Genomic DNA, 16178 nt, shown 5'->3' on the forward strand with positions numbered 1-16178 from the left:
TTTTTTTTTTTTTTTTTTTTTTTTTTTTTTTTTTTCTGGTAAATTATTGATCGGATTGACGCGAAATAATATACCGTTTTTGCGGTTTATTATTGTTGACTGACTCACGAAGTTTCAGGGTAGTGCAATCATTTTCCTGCATTTTTTCTAAAGTTTTGGGTATTTCTGAAAAGTGTTAGATAAAACGCAGGAAAATTATTGCACGATCATGAAATTTCGTGAGTTATCAAGTGATGATGAAACGAAAAAACGGTAAATTTTTTTTACGTCAATCCGATCAACAATTTGCCTGAAAAATTAAAAAAACGTGAATTTTGGCGAAAAGAGTAAAGGGGATGTAATACATCGTCATGTGTAGGAGAGCCAAATAGTCATATGTACAAATGTTGTTTAAGTGCGAAAGAGTTTGTACATTAATTTAAAACATTTGTACACCCCCAGATTTAATTGGGACAGATCTTCTGCTGTCGAACCTTTCGCTAGTTTCAGCTTCATGTTACGTACTATTTCAATCGGCTTTTTTTCGATTTCAATGAAAGTTGAATGGGATGTAGAAGTACTCCAAGCATGCCTCGAAATGTTATTTAGAAAAAAAAATTTTTTGAAAATTATGTGAAACCAAAATTTTTAGGCTGCACCAGGTACATAATTTTAAAAAAATTACAACTCGATAAATATGGATTTTATCAAAGAACTGCAAAAGAGCTTTTTTATTCAAAATATTTGTAAGTTTCGGGGAAAAAATCCAGACTCGAAAAAGTGAATTTACAATGAATTAATCAATAAACAAATTGAAAAGTTAACAACAAATTATGAGGGCATGCTGCAAAATAAATATTATTTTGAGGGTGTAAATGGGGGTGTTGGGAAGAGCCTGGAGAAGATGAAATACTCAGCGAAGCGGGACAGTTACGACGAATCAGTGGCGAAAACTCCTCAAGTCGATCTTAACGTCAGTTTTCACTGAATACCTCGGAATCTAAGGGTGATAGCTGAATTTTTGTTATAACCTTTTTTGTGGGGCGAATTGAGAGTTACAAAAAAGATTCTCACGAAAATTACGACATCTGCCTTAGATTCGCAGATATTTTCCAAAAACCGATCTTCAATTGCAGTTTTCAATGCAGTTTTCAATTAATATCTCGAAATTTATTTTTATTACTTTATTATTTATTGCGATTTCACCGAGTTTATTATTTATTATAATTTCACTGAATCCAATGCTTCATTCCCAAGTTTTAAATTTTATTATGGTATTAAATAAGACTGGGATTGTCCCAGAGAATGAACAACGTAAGAATGATTATTGCGTCATTGGGAAGCCGTGGAAATTGTGATTCCGTAAGTTCTGCTTCTCAGAATGTCCGAGAGAATTATAATCAAGTGAAAATAGACAGGTTTGAAGTTGCAGGAATCTCGAATTGAATTACATTAACAAAAGGGGGATAATAATGAGGAATTTTTATGTCAAGTGCTAGACAAACAGTGAATTTCACTTGATGACGAATAATTTTCTCCAATCCCTCAGAATTCAGGAGAAACAACGATATATAAACATTTTTAATAGAACATTATTATTCATTTATTATTCATTCAGTGAATATCTCTGAATCTAAGGCAGATGGCAAAATTTTTGTCATGACCTTTTTTCTAGCCCTCGAATTTCTCCATAAAAAAGGTCATTACGATAATGTCGCTATCTCCCTTAGATTCCGAGATATTCCTCGAAACCTCAGCTGAGAGTTGAGTCGACTCAATCATTTTTCCTCTTTCGCTGATTTTAATCCGTCGAAATAAAAAAAGTACGAATGGAGTACAATATTTGATTTTTTGAAAATAATTTCAGTCCTACGTAAGGGAGAGAATTCAACAGCAACAATCAAAAGCTCTACCACCCCACACAACCCTTCAGCGTCACGTTAAAGCGAATAAAAACGTTCGCATTCCGAGATTTTACTTTCCCGGTGGTAAGCCAACGCCACTGTCACAGATTGAAGCGACAATAGCCAAGATCACAAAGGCATTCGAGAGTTTGCCGGGTAATCGTGCAACACGAGGACAATTTCACGTTATTTCAAAGGCATGCGATTTGCCAATATACTGGAAAGTTCCCCTGTTCCTCGCTGCCGGGGGGGACAAGAGTGCAAGTGTTGAGATGCTGAATTTTTTGAATTTCTGGAGGGACATCTGCAAGACGCATCACGACGCTGCCAGTAAATTCGTGAGAATTGTCACCAGGGGTTTGAGGGAGACCATCTTGCCCGAGGATTTGGTTTGTCTCATTCAGGATGTCGTGGAGACACATCCGGGGCTCACCTTCCTCAAGGAGGCCACGGAATTTCACTCGCGTTATGTTCATACGGTGAGTGAATTTATTTATTTTTTGGGAAAACATTTTTTTATTATATATTTTTTTATTCATTTTTATTTATTAACTTTTTTTGTTATCGGAAGTACTGATTAGAATAATAATTTTTCATTCGGTTGAATAAATCGTCGTCGAGTGTCTGTTTTTTAATGGTCATGATTTAGCCGATATTTTCCAAAAACATGTTTACAAAAAAATTTTAATCACACAAATTCCAGTTAAAGTAATTTCTATTTTTAGTTAATGGAGTATTGATAATGGAAGAGAATTTAAATGGTTCGAAATACGAATGAATAAATACTAGTCATTGATGGAAAATAATAAATGTGGGATGACTATTCGTAATATTACTTCATCATTACCTATTTAAAATTCAATTCCATTTGACACTCATCTCAATTTTTTGTTGATAACTATTAATTATAACTATTAAGGGGTAACAGAATGCCGTTGACTTTCCATTTTTTGAACAAATTTCCTGCTGAAAGTTATCGATATTTTTTACAAATCCAAGCACATTAATCTCCAGGAATCGATAATAAAGATCAATGTGCTTTGGGTTCAAAAAATATTGATAACTATGAGCAGGAAATTTGTCTGAAAATTTCGAGGAACTGGTGGCTTCCTGTTACCCCTTAACTGTTAAATATTAAATATTAACTATTAAATATTTTCCGCAGGTAATAGCCCGAATTTTCTACTGCGTAAATCGCAGTTGGAGTGGAAAAATAAGTTCCTCCGAGGTGCGAAGGAGTAATTTACTCGAGACAATAGCCATTCTCGAGCACGAGGAGGACATTAACCAAGTGACTTCGTACTTCAGCTACGAGCACTTCTACGTTATCTACTGTAAATTCTGGGAGCTCGATAGAGATCACGATCTACTCATCGACAAGATGGATCTCACAAGGCACAATGATCACGCATTATCCACGAGATTGATCGAGAGAATATTCAGTGGTGCTGTGACACGCGGTGGCAAGGGACGTCAGGCTGACGATAAAATGACGTACACTGAATTTGTCTGGTTTTTACTCAGCGAGGAGGACAAAAATCATCCAACAGCTGTGGAATACTGGTTCAGATGTATGGATCTCGATGGTGATGGATACTTGTCCATGTATGAACTCGAATACTTTTATGAGGAACAGCTGCACAGAATGGAGGCCATTGGAATGGAAACTCTACCATTTGAGGACTGTTTGTGTCAAATGCTGGATATGATTCATCCGGAGATACCTGGGAAAATATCACTCAGGGATCTCAAGAGATGCAAGATGACATCAATTTTCTTTGATACTTTCTTCAATCTTGAGAAGTATCTTGATCATGAGCAGAGGGATCCTTTTGCAACGACTGGCCGGGATCAGGATGCTGAGGGGCATGAGGTAATTTATTTTATTATGAATTTCTTTTACTTGTATGGGGCACACCCTTATTCAGTTATTTACAACACTTTGTGAACAAATGTCTCACTGATTTTACATTTTTTTACCAATTCATGGATTATTTCGATTTATTATGATCTAAAGTTGTTTCTTAATTTTAAATTACTTTTGTCACGGTTTAAATTTTTATCTAACAAAAGTTCTGGTGATATTTCCCTCTAATAGCATTAATTTCAGAAATAATTTTTTCTTTAATTTTTTGGTGGATTTTTGACTTTTGGGAAATCGAGGGGTTTAGGGGAAATGACGAGAAATATTTTTTTGTGGGGAATTCAATTGTTTGAAAATGTGATCCAGCGTTTCTTTCTAAAATTTTTAATCGTTTTTTGTAACAGTTTAAATTTTTTATTTAACAAAAATTCTGATATTTCGCTCTTAAGTCATTCATTTCTGAGGAAAATATTGTTAATTAGTAATTTATTTTATTATTTATCCATTTATTTATTTGTTCATTGATTTTTTACATAATTTTCATAATATAAAAATTAAAGTCTATGCAATATAATAAATTTAAGAGCCACAAGGAGGGATTTGGGATTAATGAGGGGTATTTTTCTCAGATGTCGGATTGGGATCGATTTGCTGCTGATGAGTATGAACTTTTGGTGGCGGAAGAGAGCGGAAATGACCAGAATGACCAAATGTGAGTGTTTGTTTTTTAAAAGTGATGATTTAGTCAAGGCGTTTTTGTTGAATATCTCGCAAATGAATAAATATGACATTTTTATTCAGTTTTATTTTGAATTTAATAGGTCTGAATGAAAAATGGTTCAATTCGATTTTGACTGTTGCCCAGTTTTCAACGTATATCTCGAAATCTAAGGGAAATACCATAATTTTTGTCATGACCTTTTTTGTAGCCCTCACTTCGTCCTACAAAAAAGGTCATAACAAAAATTTTGCTATCTGCCTTACATTCCGAGATATTCCCCAAAACTTCAGTTAAGGGCTAAATCGACTTTAACTGTTTTAACGTTTCGCTCCTGAAATAATCTAAAAATTCCCTAGAAATTCGTAGTCTCGTTTTTCAAACGTAATTGAAGAATGCAACAATTCCGGTCAATTTAATGAACAATTAAATTCCAGGCTGTACGACCCGGGAATGGAGGAAGACGCCTTTTCACCCAATTTGGATAGTATTACCTCTGACCCCAATGGTCACTGCAAAACGCGCGATTGTTACGCGAGGGACTACAGCAAGTGTGGTGAGTCGAAAGGACAGAGTTACGATAGTGGTGACAGCGATGATTACGCAGAGAGTGACAACTGAGAACGTGGAATAAAAAGGTTCGACGAACTAAATCCATTGCATCATTTTTGGAAGTATAAATGTCCACCAGTGCCATCTTACCGTTTATTTCCAGAAGCGAAAAACATTGTTTTTTTTCATTTCTCGAAGTGTAAATATCGTTTTTGCCAGGATTGAGGGCCCAACGGCCATAATTGTACTGATAGCCATTTTTTTTACGTTTTATCAGTTATTTTACAGGATTTTATTAATTTTTTTTACACTAAAACGTTTGAGAAATTTCGATTATTTCTTATTGTTATGAGAATTATTTCAGTTTTTTTTTTTTTGAGGTGAGAGTTTAAGTGTCATTACGATTCTAGTCTGGCGCAGTGTGTGTGCTATATTATAAAGTGAATATATCTTTCGTAATAAATGAAGTAATATTAATGGGTATCGAAGAGGAACAGATGTTCGGGGGATGGGGAGGGGTGGAGATGGGGTTTAGGAATGATTTTTCATTCTTCGGTGGACAATTTCAGGGGAAATGTTGAGGAATATTTTTTGTGGGAAATTTTATTCTTGTAACAAATGCCATTCAACATTTCCTCCTAGTACCACAGTCTCGAAATGAATGCAAAAATTCAATTTTTCATTTTAAAAAAGTTCTGATTACATTGCGCTCTAAAATCACTCATTGCTGAGATGATAATTGAAAAATCACAATTTTAAAAAATTGAAGAATCTCAAGATAAATTGAAAAATCAACAGAAAAGTCTCCACTCCTCCCTAATCCTCCATTACCGGCAGCATAGAGTAGTTCAAAATTTTCTAAAGCATATTATTGCCTTTTATTGTCCTTCCAAAGATGTAATTATAGTATCCAAGTAAAAGCAAAGCTTGTTATATATTTAATTTATCTTCTGATTCGACTAAATCATCGCGAGAAGACGAAACAATTATCTATAATTTGTTCTTCGGTTAAAAACTTGTTGCATTTGATTCTTTAATTGAAAAATTGTTATTCAGGTCGTTGTCTCTCCGCATTTGTACGAGAGTACAATTTTTTAAATTAAAATTTCACTGATTTGCCGCATAGTATTATTAAGATTGAGGTCTCAGAGAATACGAGAGCTAGTGATTCATCTGGAGATGTCTTATCAGCGGGTGAATGGAGATAAGGTGTCTTGAGGGCTTGTAGCGTATTAATTGATCGATTGTACTGAGACATTCACGACTTTTGGGATTTTTCCTGCTTCATGAACATTAGACGAAAACTCTATTTTAGTCGTCATGTATGATGACCCTGAAATGTCAATTAGACAAATAAAAATCCAAATCCAAATGAAGAATGAAAAAAAAAAATGAGCGAAAAAATGAAATGAAATTTAAAAAATCCCAAAGTCGTGAACAATTGATTTTAGATATTCTCAAAACGAATCTGGTGCCACAATTAATCCAATCATGACAGCTATCGAAGCTAATTATCATCGATATCAATATATTTTTCATCCATAGATGATAAAAAAAATGCAAATGTATGGACAAAGCAACGACCGTTATCTATTCATTTATTATGAGATATTTCAATAGATTTATTCACTGTTTGAGCATTACAGCTAATGGTGCTCCAAAGTTTAATTATTAGTTTTGATTTTTATCGAGGAATAAATCAGTATCAATTCCTCGATCGATATTAAAATGTATTGAGTATGCATTAGTGTTGAGTATTTAATACGAAAATATACAAAATTACCATTTGTATCAATCGGTTATTTATTTGTATATTTTTGAAGTGAATGAGAAGTAGATAAATGAGGATTATTAAAACTATGAAGAAAAATACACAGGGAGTCAGTCTATTATTCATTTTTTTTCGAATAAATTATCAGTTTTATCGTTCGTACATACATGTGGAGGTGAATTTTACATTGAGTCTGTGTTCATCGTTCGGGATGATTGTGGAAGTTAATAGTGTTACCAGGGAGAGGAGTAGATGAGGGGAGTGAGGGATGGCTGGTGGAGTGAATATACAATAAATAGAGTGGATAAATCATGGGAATTACAGTGTAATTGGTTCGAGGGGTATTAACATTTTTTTTATTAAATCGACGGACTTATGAGGTAATTATGAGCTAGGGGTGGTCCAGGGGAGTGCGGAGGCGTGAATTTAGATGACGTTTTCGGGCGCTCTTTGGCGAGAGTGGGATTATCTCGGCGAGGGTCGATTGACCCTCAGGACCATTTGACCCTCGTCTGAAAACATTAGAGGTATTTTGTGGCTCTAAAGGTCTTCAAGGGTCGTTTGCCCCTTGAGACAATTTGACCCTCATCTTTAGTCGACGGTTAAATGATCCTTTAGGAGGTTTAGAGTTGAGGGTCAAAAGCCCTTACAAGCGTTCAGGGTTGAGGGTCAAATGGTTTTAAGGATCGAATCGTTAAAACAGAGCAATCAGAAAGGGTCATTTGACCTTAAATTTCAAACGACCCTTAAGAATTTAGAGTTTAGAGTTGAGGGTCAAACAGCCCTTGAAGACGTTCAGGGTTGAGGGTCAAATGCGTTAAAGCAGAATGATCAGAAAGGGCCATTTGACCCTTAATTCCAAATGTCTTCACGGGTCGCTTGCCCTTTGAGACAATTTGACCCTCATCTTTAATTGAGTGTCAAATATTTTTGAGGGTCAAACAGCCCTTGAAGACGTTCAGGGTTGAGGGTCAAATGCGTTAAAGCAGAATGATCAGAAAGGGCCATTTGACCCTTAATTCCAAATGTCTTCACGGGTCGCTTGCCCTTTGAGACAATTTGACCCTCATCTTTAATTGAGTGTCAAAACGGTTTTGAAGGTCAGGCGACCCTTCAGAATTTACAGTTGGGGGTCAAACAGCCCTTGAAAACGTTCAGGGTTGAGAGTCAAATGGTGTTAAGGGTCAAACAAGTTCAAGCAGACTGATCAGAAAGGGTCATTTGACCCCTAATCTTACACGTCTTCAAGGGTCGTTTGCCCCTTGAGAAAATTTGACCCTCATCTTTAATTGAGTGTCAAATGTTTTTGAGGGTCAAACAGCCCTTAGGAATGTTTAGTTTAAGGGTCAAAAAACCCTTAAAAGTGTTCAGGGTTGAGGGTCAAATGGTCTTAAGGGCCCAAATATTTAAGGACGTTTGAAATTGAGGGTCAAATGGTCTTGAGGGTCAAACAAAACAAGAAATTTAGGGTTGACCTCGAAATGGTCTTAAGGGTCAATCGAATGAAAGCAGAGTGATCACAAGGAGTCATTTGACCCTCAACTAAACCCAAAAAAATCCCCTCAATTCCATCGCGAACTCATTACCGAGATAATTCTTACTCTCTCCCATTCTCCCGAACTATTATTTACCTAAAAATAAAATTATCCTCCCTCCACTGAACCACCATCGACAAATCAATAGAAATTAATATCACGTCAGTGTTCGCGACGCACGGTGGAGTGATCCCTCCACGAAAGAACGATAAAAAAAAAAGTCAAGGTGAATGATCCCGCAAACGAGTAACGGTACGTCAGCCACTCATCGGAATTCATAGTGTAATGCACGATACAGTCGGTCACCGTGAGATCCTCTTCATTTTTGCAAGGGGGGAGAGGCTCTCTTGGTCCAGTCGAGGGTCCTCTCGACCGAGAGAATCCCGGAGGAGGAAAAATCTGGGAAGTTTTTCTCGGAGATGTGCCACTTGGGCACGCGCAGGCTTCAGTGGCCTTCGACGCTCCTGAATAACCCAATGGGAGTCCTCATTATTTTCTTCGATGATTTTTCATTTTTTTTGGGGGGTGATCAGTGAAGTTGATTCAATTATGATCAAGACATCTTTTGAAGTTGAAAAAATTTTCTTCAATTCGGCGCTAAACATGTCCTAGACATTTTTTAGAGGAAAATGTCACGAGACATTTTTTACCGGAAATTCAATTCTCTACAAAAAATATCCTATGGCATTTTCTCGTAACGTCAACCGTTTTCGAGATAAATTCATCAACAAAATGATGAATTCAATTTTTTTGAGGTTCAGTCGATTTTGAACATCTTGTTCAATGTCAATTATCCTGGTAACGAGTGGTTTTACGAGGACATACCACAGAACATTTTTTGTCGGAAATTTAATTCTCTACAAAAAATGTCTTATGACTTTTTCCCTTGAGGTCAATCGCTTTTAAGATAAATCTATTAACGTGAATGGCGATTTTTTCGACATCTAAAATGTCAAATTATTTTGGTAAAACTGGAGAATTGGAGATATTTTTCGAAAATTCAGCTTCAAATCAACTTCACTCATCTCTCCTGTCGGCCCGCCTGCCCCTGCACTTCCCAGTCGATGCAAAATAAACTAGAGAATATGGGAATGTACGATTTTATTAGGCACTCATTCTTTATCGGTCATTGCAATTTCCTTTGTGCAACCGTTATGACTTGTTTCGTTGGGAAGAATTGAGCGTGGGAAAAGCCTCGGGTGCCCTGGGTCAAGAACCCGACAGCGGGGGCGACCATGAACAGTCGCTCTTCATCCTCGGTATTAAATTGGTTTTTATTACTAATTATGATGCTCCTGGTTTTCACAGAAAACCACGGTGAAACGAGTAAATTCTGCCTCTTGGAATAATTGGTTTAATTAGAGTTTGGGAACTGGGGGCACTTCTTGGTGGGAATTCACCGAGTTCTTCGGCTTGCAGACACAGCCACTCTCCACGAGAACGTAATCCTGACCTGTTAGGGTCACTGGGCCCAGCGGAATCACCAGGAAGAGGTATGGGACGTATGTCTGCGTACATTCACCGTGAACAACGTCACATTCTTTGGATCTGAAATTTCGAATGATTTTTTTTAGTCTTTCGAGGATACAATGGTGACATAAAAAAAAAGTAGTCAATTTTTTTCATCAGGCAATTTTTTTGAGTTTTTGATGAAATTGAAAATTTGGGGCTGGGGTTTTGAAATTTTATAGGATTGGAATTTTTTCATGGAAATTCAAGGGTAAAATCTTGAAATTTTTGAAGCATTAGTCCATTTTTTTACAAATCATTTCATCATATTCTAGAATTTTCAATGAAATTAAAGTTTTGGGGCTGAGGCTTCGAGATTTTTGATGGTTGAAATTTTTTATGGAAATTCAAGGATGAAATCTTGAAATTTTTTGGAAATCAGTCAATTTATTTTACAAATAATTTTTTTTTAAGTTTTAATAAAATGAAAATTTTGGGTTGCAGTTTTGAAATTTCGCACGGTTGCAAATTTTTCCTGAAAATTCAGGAAATTACTATTGAAAATTTAATTAAATGTGATGTAAGAAATAAATATTTTAATAAAAAAAACGTCAATAGATATTTAACATTTCATTCCATCAGAGTGAAATGCCATCTCTCCCCGAAAGCCAGGGAAATCTTAAATTTCCCTCTATCGAGCGCTCCAGATCGGGTTCTGACGGTGAAAATTTAGTTCTAAAATAGAAGTCGTTATCCTAGTGAAAGACGTCACCAACAAATTTCCCCACATCGTTGAGATTATTGGAATGAAAACCCGAGTGATCTGGGAAAAGCAGATATTTTATGAATGCTTTCAGCAATAATTTCTATTTTCCCCAAAAAAAAGAAGAATAAATTAACAAAAGAACAAGATTTTTTCCAATTAAATATCTCATACTAAATACGAGGAAAATTTAATTGAAAAAAAATTATTTGTCATTCTAAATAAAATTGCATTTCAATTGAACTCCCATGACTCTCTTTTCTTCAAGACTGTTTTTCTGAAATTAATGCTAAATGACAACCGAACACACGAAAAAGTTTTATAGAAAAACCTAGCGAATTCGTTAAAACAATTCTATTGAATTTCCTCAGCTGAAACTTTCCAAGTTTTTTTCATTCTATTGTATATCGTATGCTGCATATTATATTATATATTATATATTATATATCACATGTTATATATTATATAATTTTCTAAACATTATATTATTAATATTTCTAGAGAATATTATGATATTCTAAATAAAATTCTATAGAAAATATCTCAATAGAAATCCAATAGAATAGCGAATTCACTAGGTTTTTCCATTAAATTTTTTCACCCGTATCGTGTCCAACACGAGTGACAGTATGACGATTGAATAAGCAATGTCACGTACTGCGACTTTTCACAATCTCCAATTGCACTCTCAAAACTGCTTTCTTCGTCCTCATTCTCCTCATTAATCATCAATACACGTTCAATACATTTTTCAGGATTTCTTTGCTTTTTTTTTCATGGGGTCTATGGGAAGTTGTGACTAATGAACTCACTCGCAAACCTCGAAGACCACCTGCTGGAGTAGGTCGGGGAATTTTTGTACGATCGTTACCGGCTGACCGCTAGTCAGACTGACCCCGTACATCGGTGCTGTTGTGTTGTAGCGCGTCTTGCACAGGCGACCTGGTGATCCGCATGTTTCCTTTGGTGTGTAACCCCGACCTAAATGGGTAATTCGTCATTCATTATTCATTTTTACGTTCCCAGGAGGAAGAATGCGAGACTAATCTATTAGAGTTTTCCTTCTATTTCTGTTTTTTCGGGGTAATCAGGGGTTTTAGGAAAAAATGTCATAAAATTTTTTTTGTAGAGAATTCAATTTCCAACAAAAATGTCTCATGCCATTTTTTTCTACAGCCACTCGTTATCACGATTTTTTGACATTCAACAAGATGTTGAAAATCGACTTGAACAAAAAAAACGAATTCTTAGTTTACGTTTGTGCATTCAGTTCGAAAACGAGCTGTTTTAGGAGAAAATGTCATCAGAAATTTTTTGTAGCAGATGAAATTTCCAACAAAAATTTTTTATGCCATTTTTTCCTACAACCACTCGTTATCACGGTTTTTTGACATTCAACAAGATGTTGAAAATTGACTTGAACAAAAAAAACGAATTCTTAGTTTACGTTTGTGCATTTATTTCGAAAACGAACTGTTTTAGGAGAAAGTGTCATAAGAAATTTTTTGTAGAGAATTAAATTTCCAACAAAAAAGTCTTTTGTCATTTTTCCCTACAACCCCTCGATATCGAGATAACTCCTCATTTACAAAAATGCGATATCTTTGATTTATCATTCATCAACGATACATTCAGCATTTAACATTATAAAAATCCGCATGTTCTGTTACATTTAATCACTCCCGGAAACCCTCAGCAAAAAGACGAAATCTGCAATTCCCGATCACGTAAATCAAGATAAGCAATCGTCCCATTAGTGGCACTGATTGCCTGAACCCCTCAATAATTGTCACTCAATCGTCACTGAAAAAAATCGCCATATGTCCCACATTTCTCGTTTTCAAAGTAGTTTATATAAACTACAATCCCGTTATACATATTTGTGGGCTGATGTGCACCAAGAAGAGACCCGATAACTGTATTGCCCTCGATCGAGCGCCTCACGGGCGTCACGAGTTTATTATTTGGCAATACCGTTACACCACATAGTTCATGCATTCAGGTGAAAAGGTAGGACACTTGACATAAATTATGGACAAAGATATTTTTTACGTGCTGCTAATTCTGGGGGGGGGACTCACCGTTTCGTGATGCGCCGAGGGTATATTCACCCCTTGAGGCTTTGTAATTTTGGAGGAGTGCTTGGCGCGTTTTTTCAGGGTCTGTAACGTGGTTGTGGTGATTGTAAGCACGTCCTGTGCGACTGTTTCCCCACAGATTTTTGAAGCTTCTTGCTATTGCTGCACTGCAGGAAAAAATTTTTTTTTCAATGTTTAAAACTAATTTCTAAAAAATTATTCAAATTATCAAAATATTTTTTTTTTTTTTGAAAAGATGAAGAATTGAAAAAACAAATGAAAAAGATTTTAAAAAAAAATTTTTTTTTTGAAAAAATCTTTTCAAAAAATTATTTTAATAATTTGAATAATTTTTTTTATTTCAAAAGATGAAGAATTAAAGACAATTGACTCATCTTCGAATGTTTGAATTAAAATGGAAACATGTATGAATGTTTATCGAAGAATATTGAACATTCGTTGATTTAAACTTTCATTTATTTAAAAAAATGAAAAAACATGAATTAATGCAGCAATTATTGATTGGATAATTATAAAAAATATCGAATCTTCATTAATTTCAACTTTTTTATTTACTTTCACAAAAAAAAAGTAATTTAAAAAAAAAATTATTCAAATTATCAAAATATTTTTTTTATTATTTTAAAAGATGAAGAATTGAAAAAATAAATGAAAAGGATTTTTTTTCTAATTTTTTTTAAATCTTTTCAAAAAATTATTTTAATAATTTGAATAATTTTTTTATTTCAAAAGATGAAGAATTAAAAAAAATGGATTCATCTTCGAATGTTTGAATTAAAATGGAAAAATGTATGAATATTTATCGAAGAATATTGAACCTTCGTTGATTTAAACTTTTTCATTTATAAAAAAAATGAAAAAACATGAATTAATTTTCATTAAAATGCTCATTAAACTTTCAATTAATGCAGCAATTATTGATTGGATAATTATAAAAAATATTGAATCTTCGTTAATTTCAATTTTTTTATTTACTTTTACAAAAAAAAAATAACAAAGTTCTCTTATAGATGAATTTTCGATCTACTTACACTGGATACTGCATGTCATTGGGCCCGACGCAATCAGCCGAATCCGTCATAGCATCTCCCCACACGTATTTGAGTCCAACTCCACTGCCCGCGCATTTTCGCGGCTTTTCACTGGCAAATCCGCTTGAGCTGATCAGTAATACTATCGCGACACTCAAGTGTCTCCGCGTCTGGAATTAATTTTCATTCTCTTATTTCTCATCTCCTCTAATATTACTTTTTTAATAATTTATGCTTGATTCTGATTGAATTACTCATCAATTTATTTTCCGAGCCGAATTGATACGATTTTTACAGTTAATCACGACGCAATACTAGCATTCAAGTTTTTGTTGAACACAAAATCAAGAAGAGTAATGCCCGCGAGGGGATTTGAACCCGCAACCTTCAGATTACCACAGCAGCTTCCGGGGATTCCCCGCGATGAAATACAATTCGGAACAGGCATTTCAATTTGATGGATGTCAAACCCGAAGAATAGTCTGTCCTCATTCCAAATTCACAATTCAAAGAGGAAAATGTGCAGTTTAATAATGCCTCCATCGTCCCAACAGTCTTTTTTGAAATCCGCAAAAACAACTAACATTGAAGTTATAAAAATAACGGTCCGATGACTGAGTTCCTGCCACCCTCAAAATCATCTCGCGCAGTTTCTGCCACCCCTTTGGACCCAGTTTATGCCAGTTTACGAATCGAATGTGACAGGTCAAATATTCGTGGTGTAGAAAATTCTTTTAAAAAATCATAGGAGAAGTTGAGGTTTATCGAGCAGAATAGTGAGGATTCTTTTCCACACCAGGGGATGTACGTTCATTCATTGGGGAGTTGAGTTACAGAAAGAACCTCCACAGGGAAGCGGTTAGATAAGTGACAGAAACTACAGTGGCACTAACAGCTCCACCGTAAAATACCAGGGGACCACTCACTGCCATCCCATATTTGCCATTAAATAAATTTTCCTGATAATTCTTTTTAGTCTTGTGAACGAATTGAGGTGACTCCCTACAAGTCCGCATATTCTCTCATGTATTTACAACTCGCACATGGGAAATAGAGGGGAAAACAGTGTGCGTCCACTCCTAACTCTCGACCCAAGAATCACTCGTGGAAGTGTTAGCAGTTGGGCCAGTACTTTTGACAATTCAATGCCAAATATTTCTCGTGGATTGACAGACGAAATAAGAATCACTAATCACTAAAAAATAAAGCTTCGGCGTGAAGATATTTCGTTAATTTGAATAAATTTCAGTCTGTTCTCAACAAAATTCTCATTTCACTGATATGAATTCAATGATGAATAATTCTCGTGGATTTCCAGACGGAATGAGAATCACTAATCATTAAAAAATAAAGCTTTGGCGTGAAGATATTTCGTTAATTTGAATGAATTTTAGTCATTTATGTGCGTGAATGAGAATCATTGATCATGAAAAAATTAAGCTCCTGCGGACTGATAAACAATCGACATTAATATTCTCGCAGAGGCATTAAAATCGCAGAAAGTGGGTCCCTGGCACAAACCGGGTTCGCAGCGGTATTCAAACGCTCTTTCATGGGCAGTATTTCATGAAGTGAAAATAGAGAATATTTCAGATACCATTTCATCGATCTCCCCTGCCCGGATACTTCAATGAACGCCTGGGCATCGTGAGAGGTAATATGGAGACATTTATTCTCCATTAAAAATCTGTTCAAATTTTTTTTATGTTGGAACATTAAGAGTCGAGGGTTAATCTAATCTACAACAGCTTGCAATCAGGCGCGAAAAGGACGGCCGAGACATTCGTCCCGATTAAACATTCATATTCAAGTGATCACGCTTTTAAGGGGAATGTAACGGAGTCGAGTGTATGATTTATCCATCTTATTTCCGCTTGCGGAGATAAATGACGCGTGGATTGCTTCGTTATTCGATTGATCTCATGTGATTCTGGAATCAATGATTATTTTTAGTTCATAGTGAACCTGAACTTGACGATTAAAATTATATCAATGAATTTTGAATCAAAGAAATTCTGTCTGAAATTAATAATTTGTTTATTCCTATTATTTACATTATTTTTAGTATTTATTTTCAACTTGAATTGAAAAATTATTGAGATTTTTTTCTGGGGAAACACAAAGTCTTCATTTCCATATTTATTACAAATCAGTGAGCAAGATGGAAATGTTAATTAAAAATAGTACACGCAGAAAAAAAATATAAAAAAACCCAGTGCATTCTATAGAAATTCCTCAACCTGAATTTTCCAATTTTTTTCCATTCTTTTTTCATCTTATTCATTAACAAAATCAACCAAAAAAATCAGAAAAATTTGAGTTAAAAATTTCTTAGAAAATATCAATAAAGAAACTTGTATAGAAAAATATAATTCTACTGATTTTTTGAATAAAAAAAATGATTGAGATTTTTTTCTTGTGAAAAACAAAATCTTCATTTCCATATTTATTACAAATAGTTGAGTAAGATGGAAATGTTAATTAAAAATAGCATTCACACGCAAAAAAAATCA

The 16178-nt window shown here is 34.8% G+C and overlaps 2 protein-coding genes across 3 annotated transcripts in view; one reads left to right on the top strand and one right to left on the bottom strand.

The window, feature by feature from the left end:
* Window positions 1-5746, top strand: part of LOC107043329 (serine/threonine-protein phosphatase 2A regulatory subunit B'' subunit alpha) — a 13156-nt gene extending 7410 nt beyond the window's left edge. For both annotated transcript variants that reach the window (XM_015264775.1, XM_015264776.1), the window contains exons 3-6: window positions 1847-2362; window positions 3049-3756; window positions 4377-4459; window positions 4903-5746. In XM_015264775.1, the coding sequence (XP_015120261.1) occupies window positions 1847-2362; window positions 3049-3756; window positions 4377-4459; window positions 4903-5086 (1491 nt within the window). In that variant the 3' untranslated portion in view covers window positions 5087-5746. The remainder of the gene's footprint in view (window positions 1-1846; window positions 2363-3048; window positions 3757-4376; window positions 4460-4902) is intronic.
* A 3581-nt stretch (window positions 5747-9327) lies between these two features.
* On the bottom strand, window positions 9328-14597 carry LOC107043277. The gene is made up of 5 exons (XM_015264703.2): window positions 14559-14597; window positions 13666-13835; window positions 12617-12780; window positions 11348-11516; window positions 9328-9871 (listed from the first exon to the last, which is right to left on the bottom strand). The coding sequence occupies exons 1-5, from the start codon at window positions 14595-14597 to the stop codon at window positions 9682-9684; spliced, it is 732 nt and encodes a 243-aa protein (XP_015120189.1). The 3' UTR covers window positions 9328-9681.
* Window positions 14598-16178: the final 1581 nt, after the last annotated feature.

This window comes from Diachasma alloeum, unplaced genomic scaffold (genome assembly GCF_001412515.2).
Source record: "Diachasma alloeum isolate Michigan unplaced genomic scaffold, Dall2.0 Dall_scaffold_00558, whole genome shotgun sequence".
In the NCBI taxonomy this organism is placed as follows: domain Eukaryota; kingdom Metazoa; phylum Arthropoda; class Insecta; order Hymenoptera; family Braconidae; genus Diachasma; species Diachasma alloeum.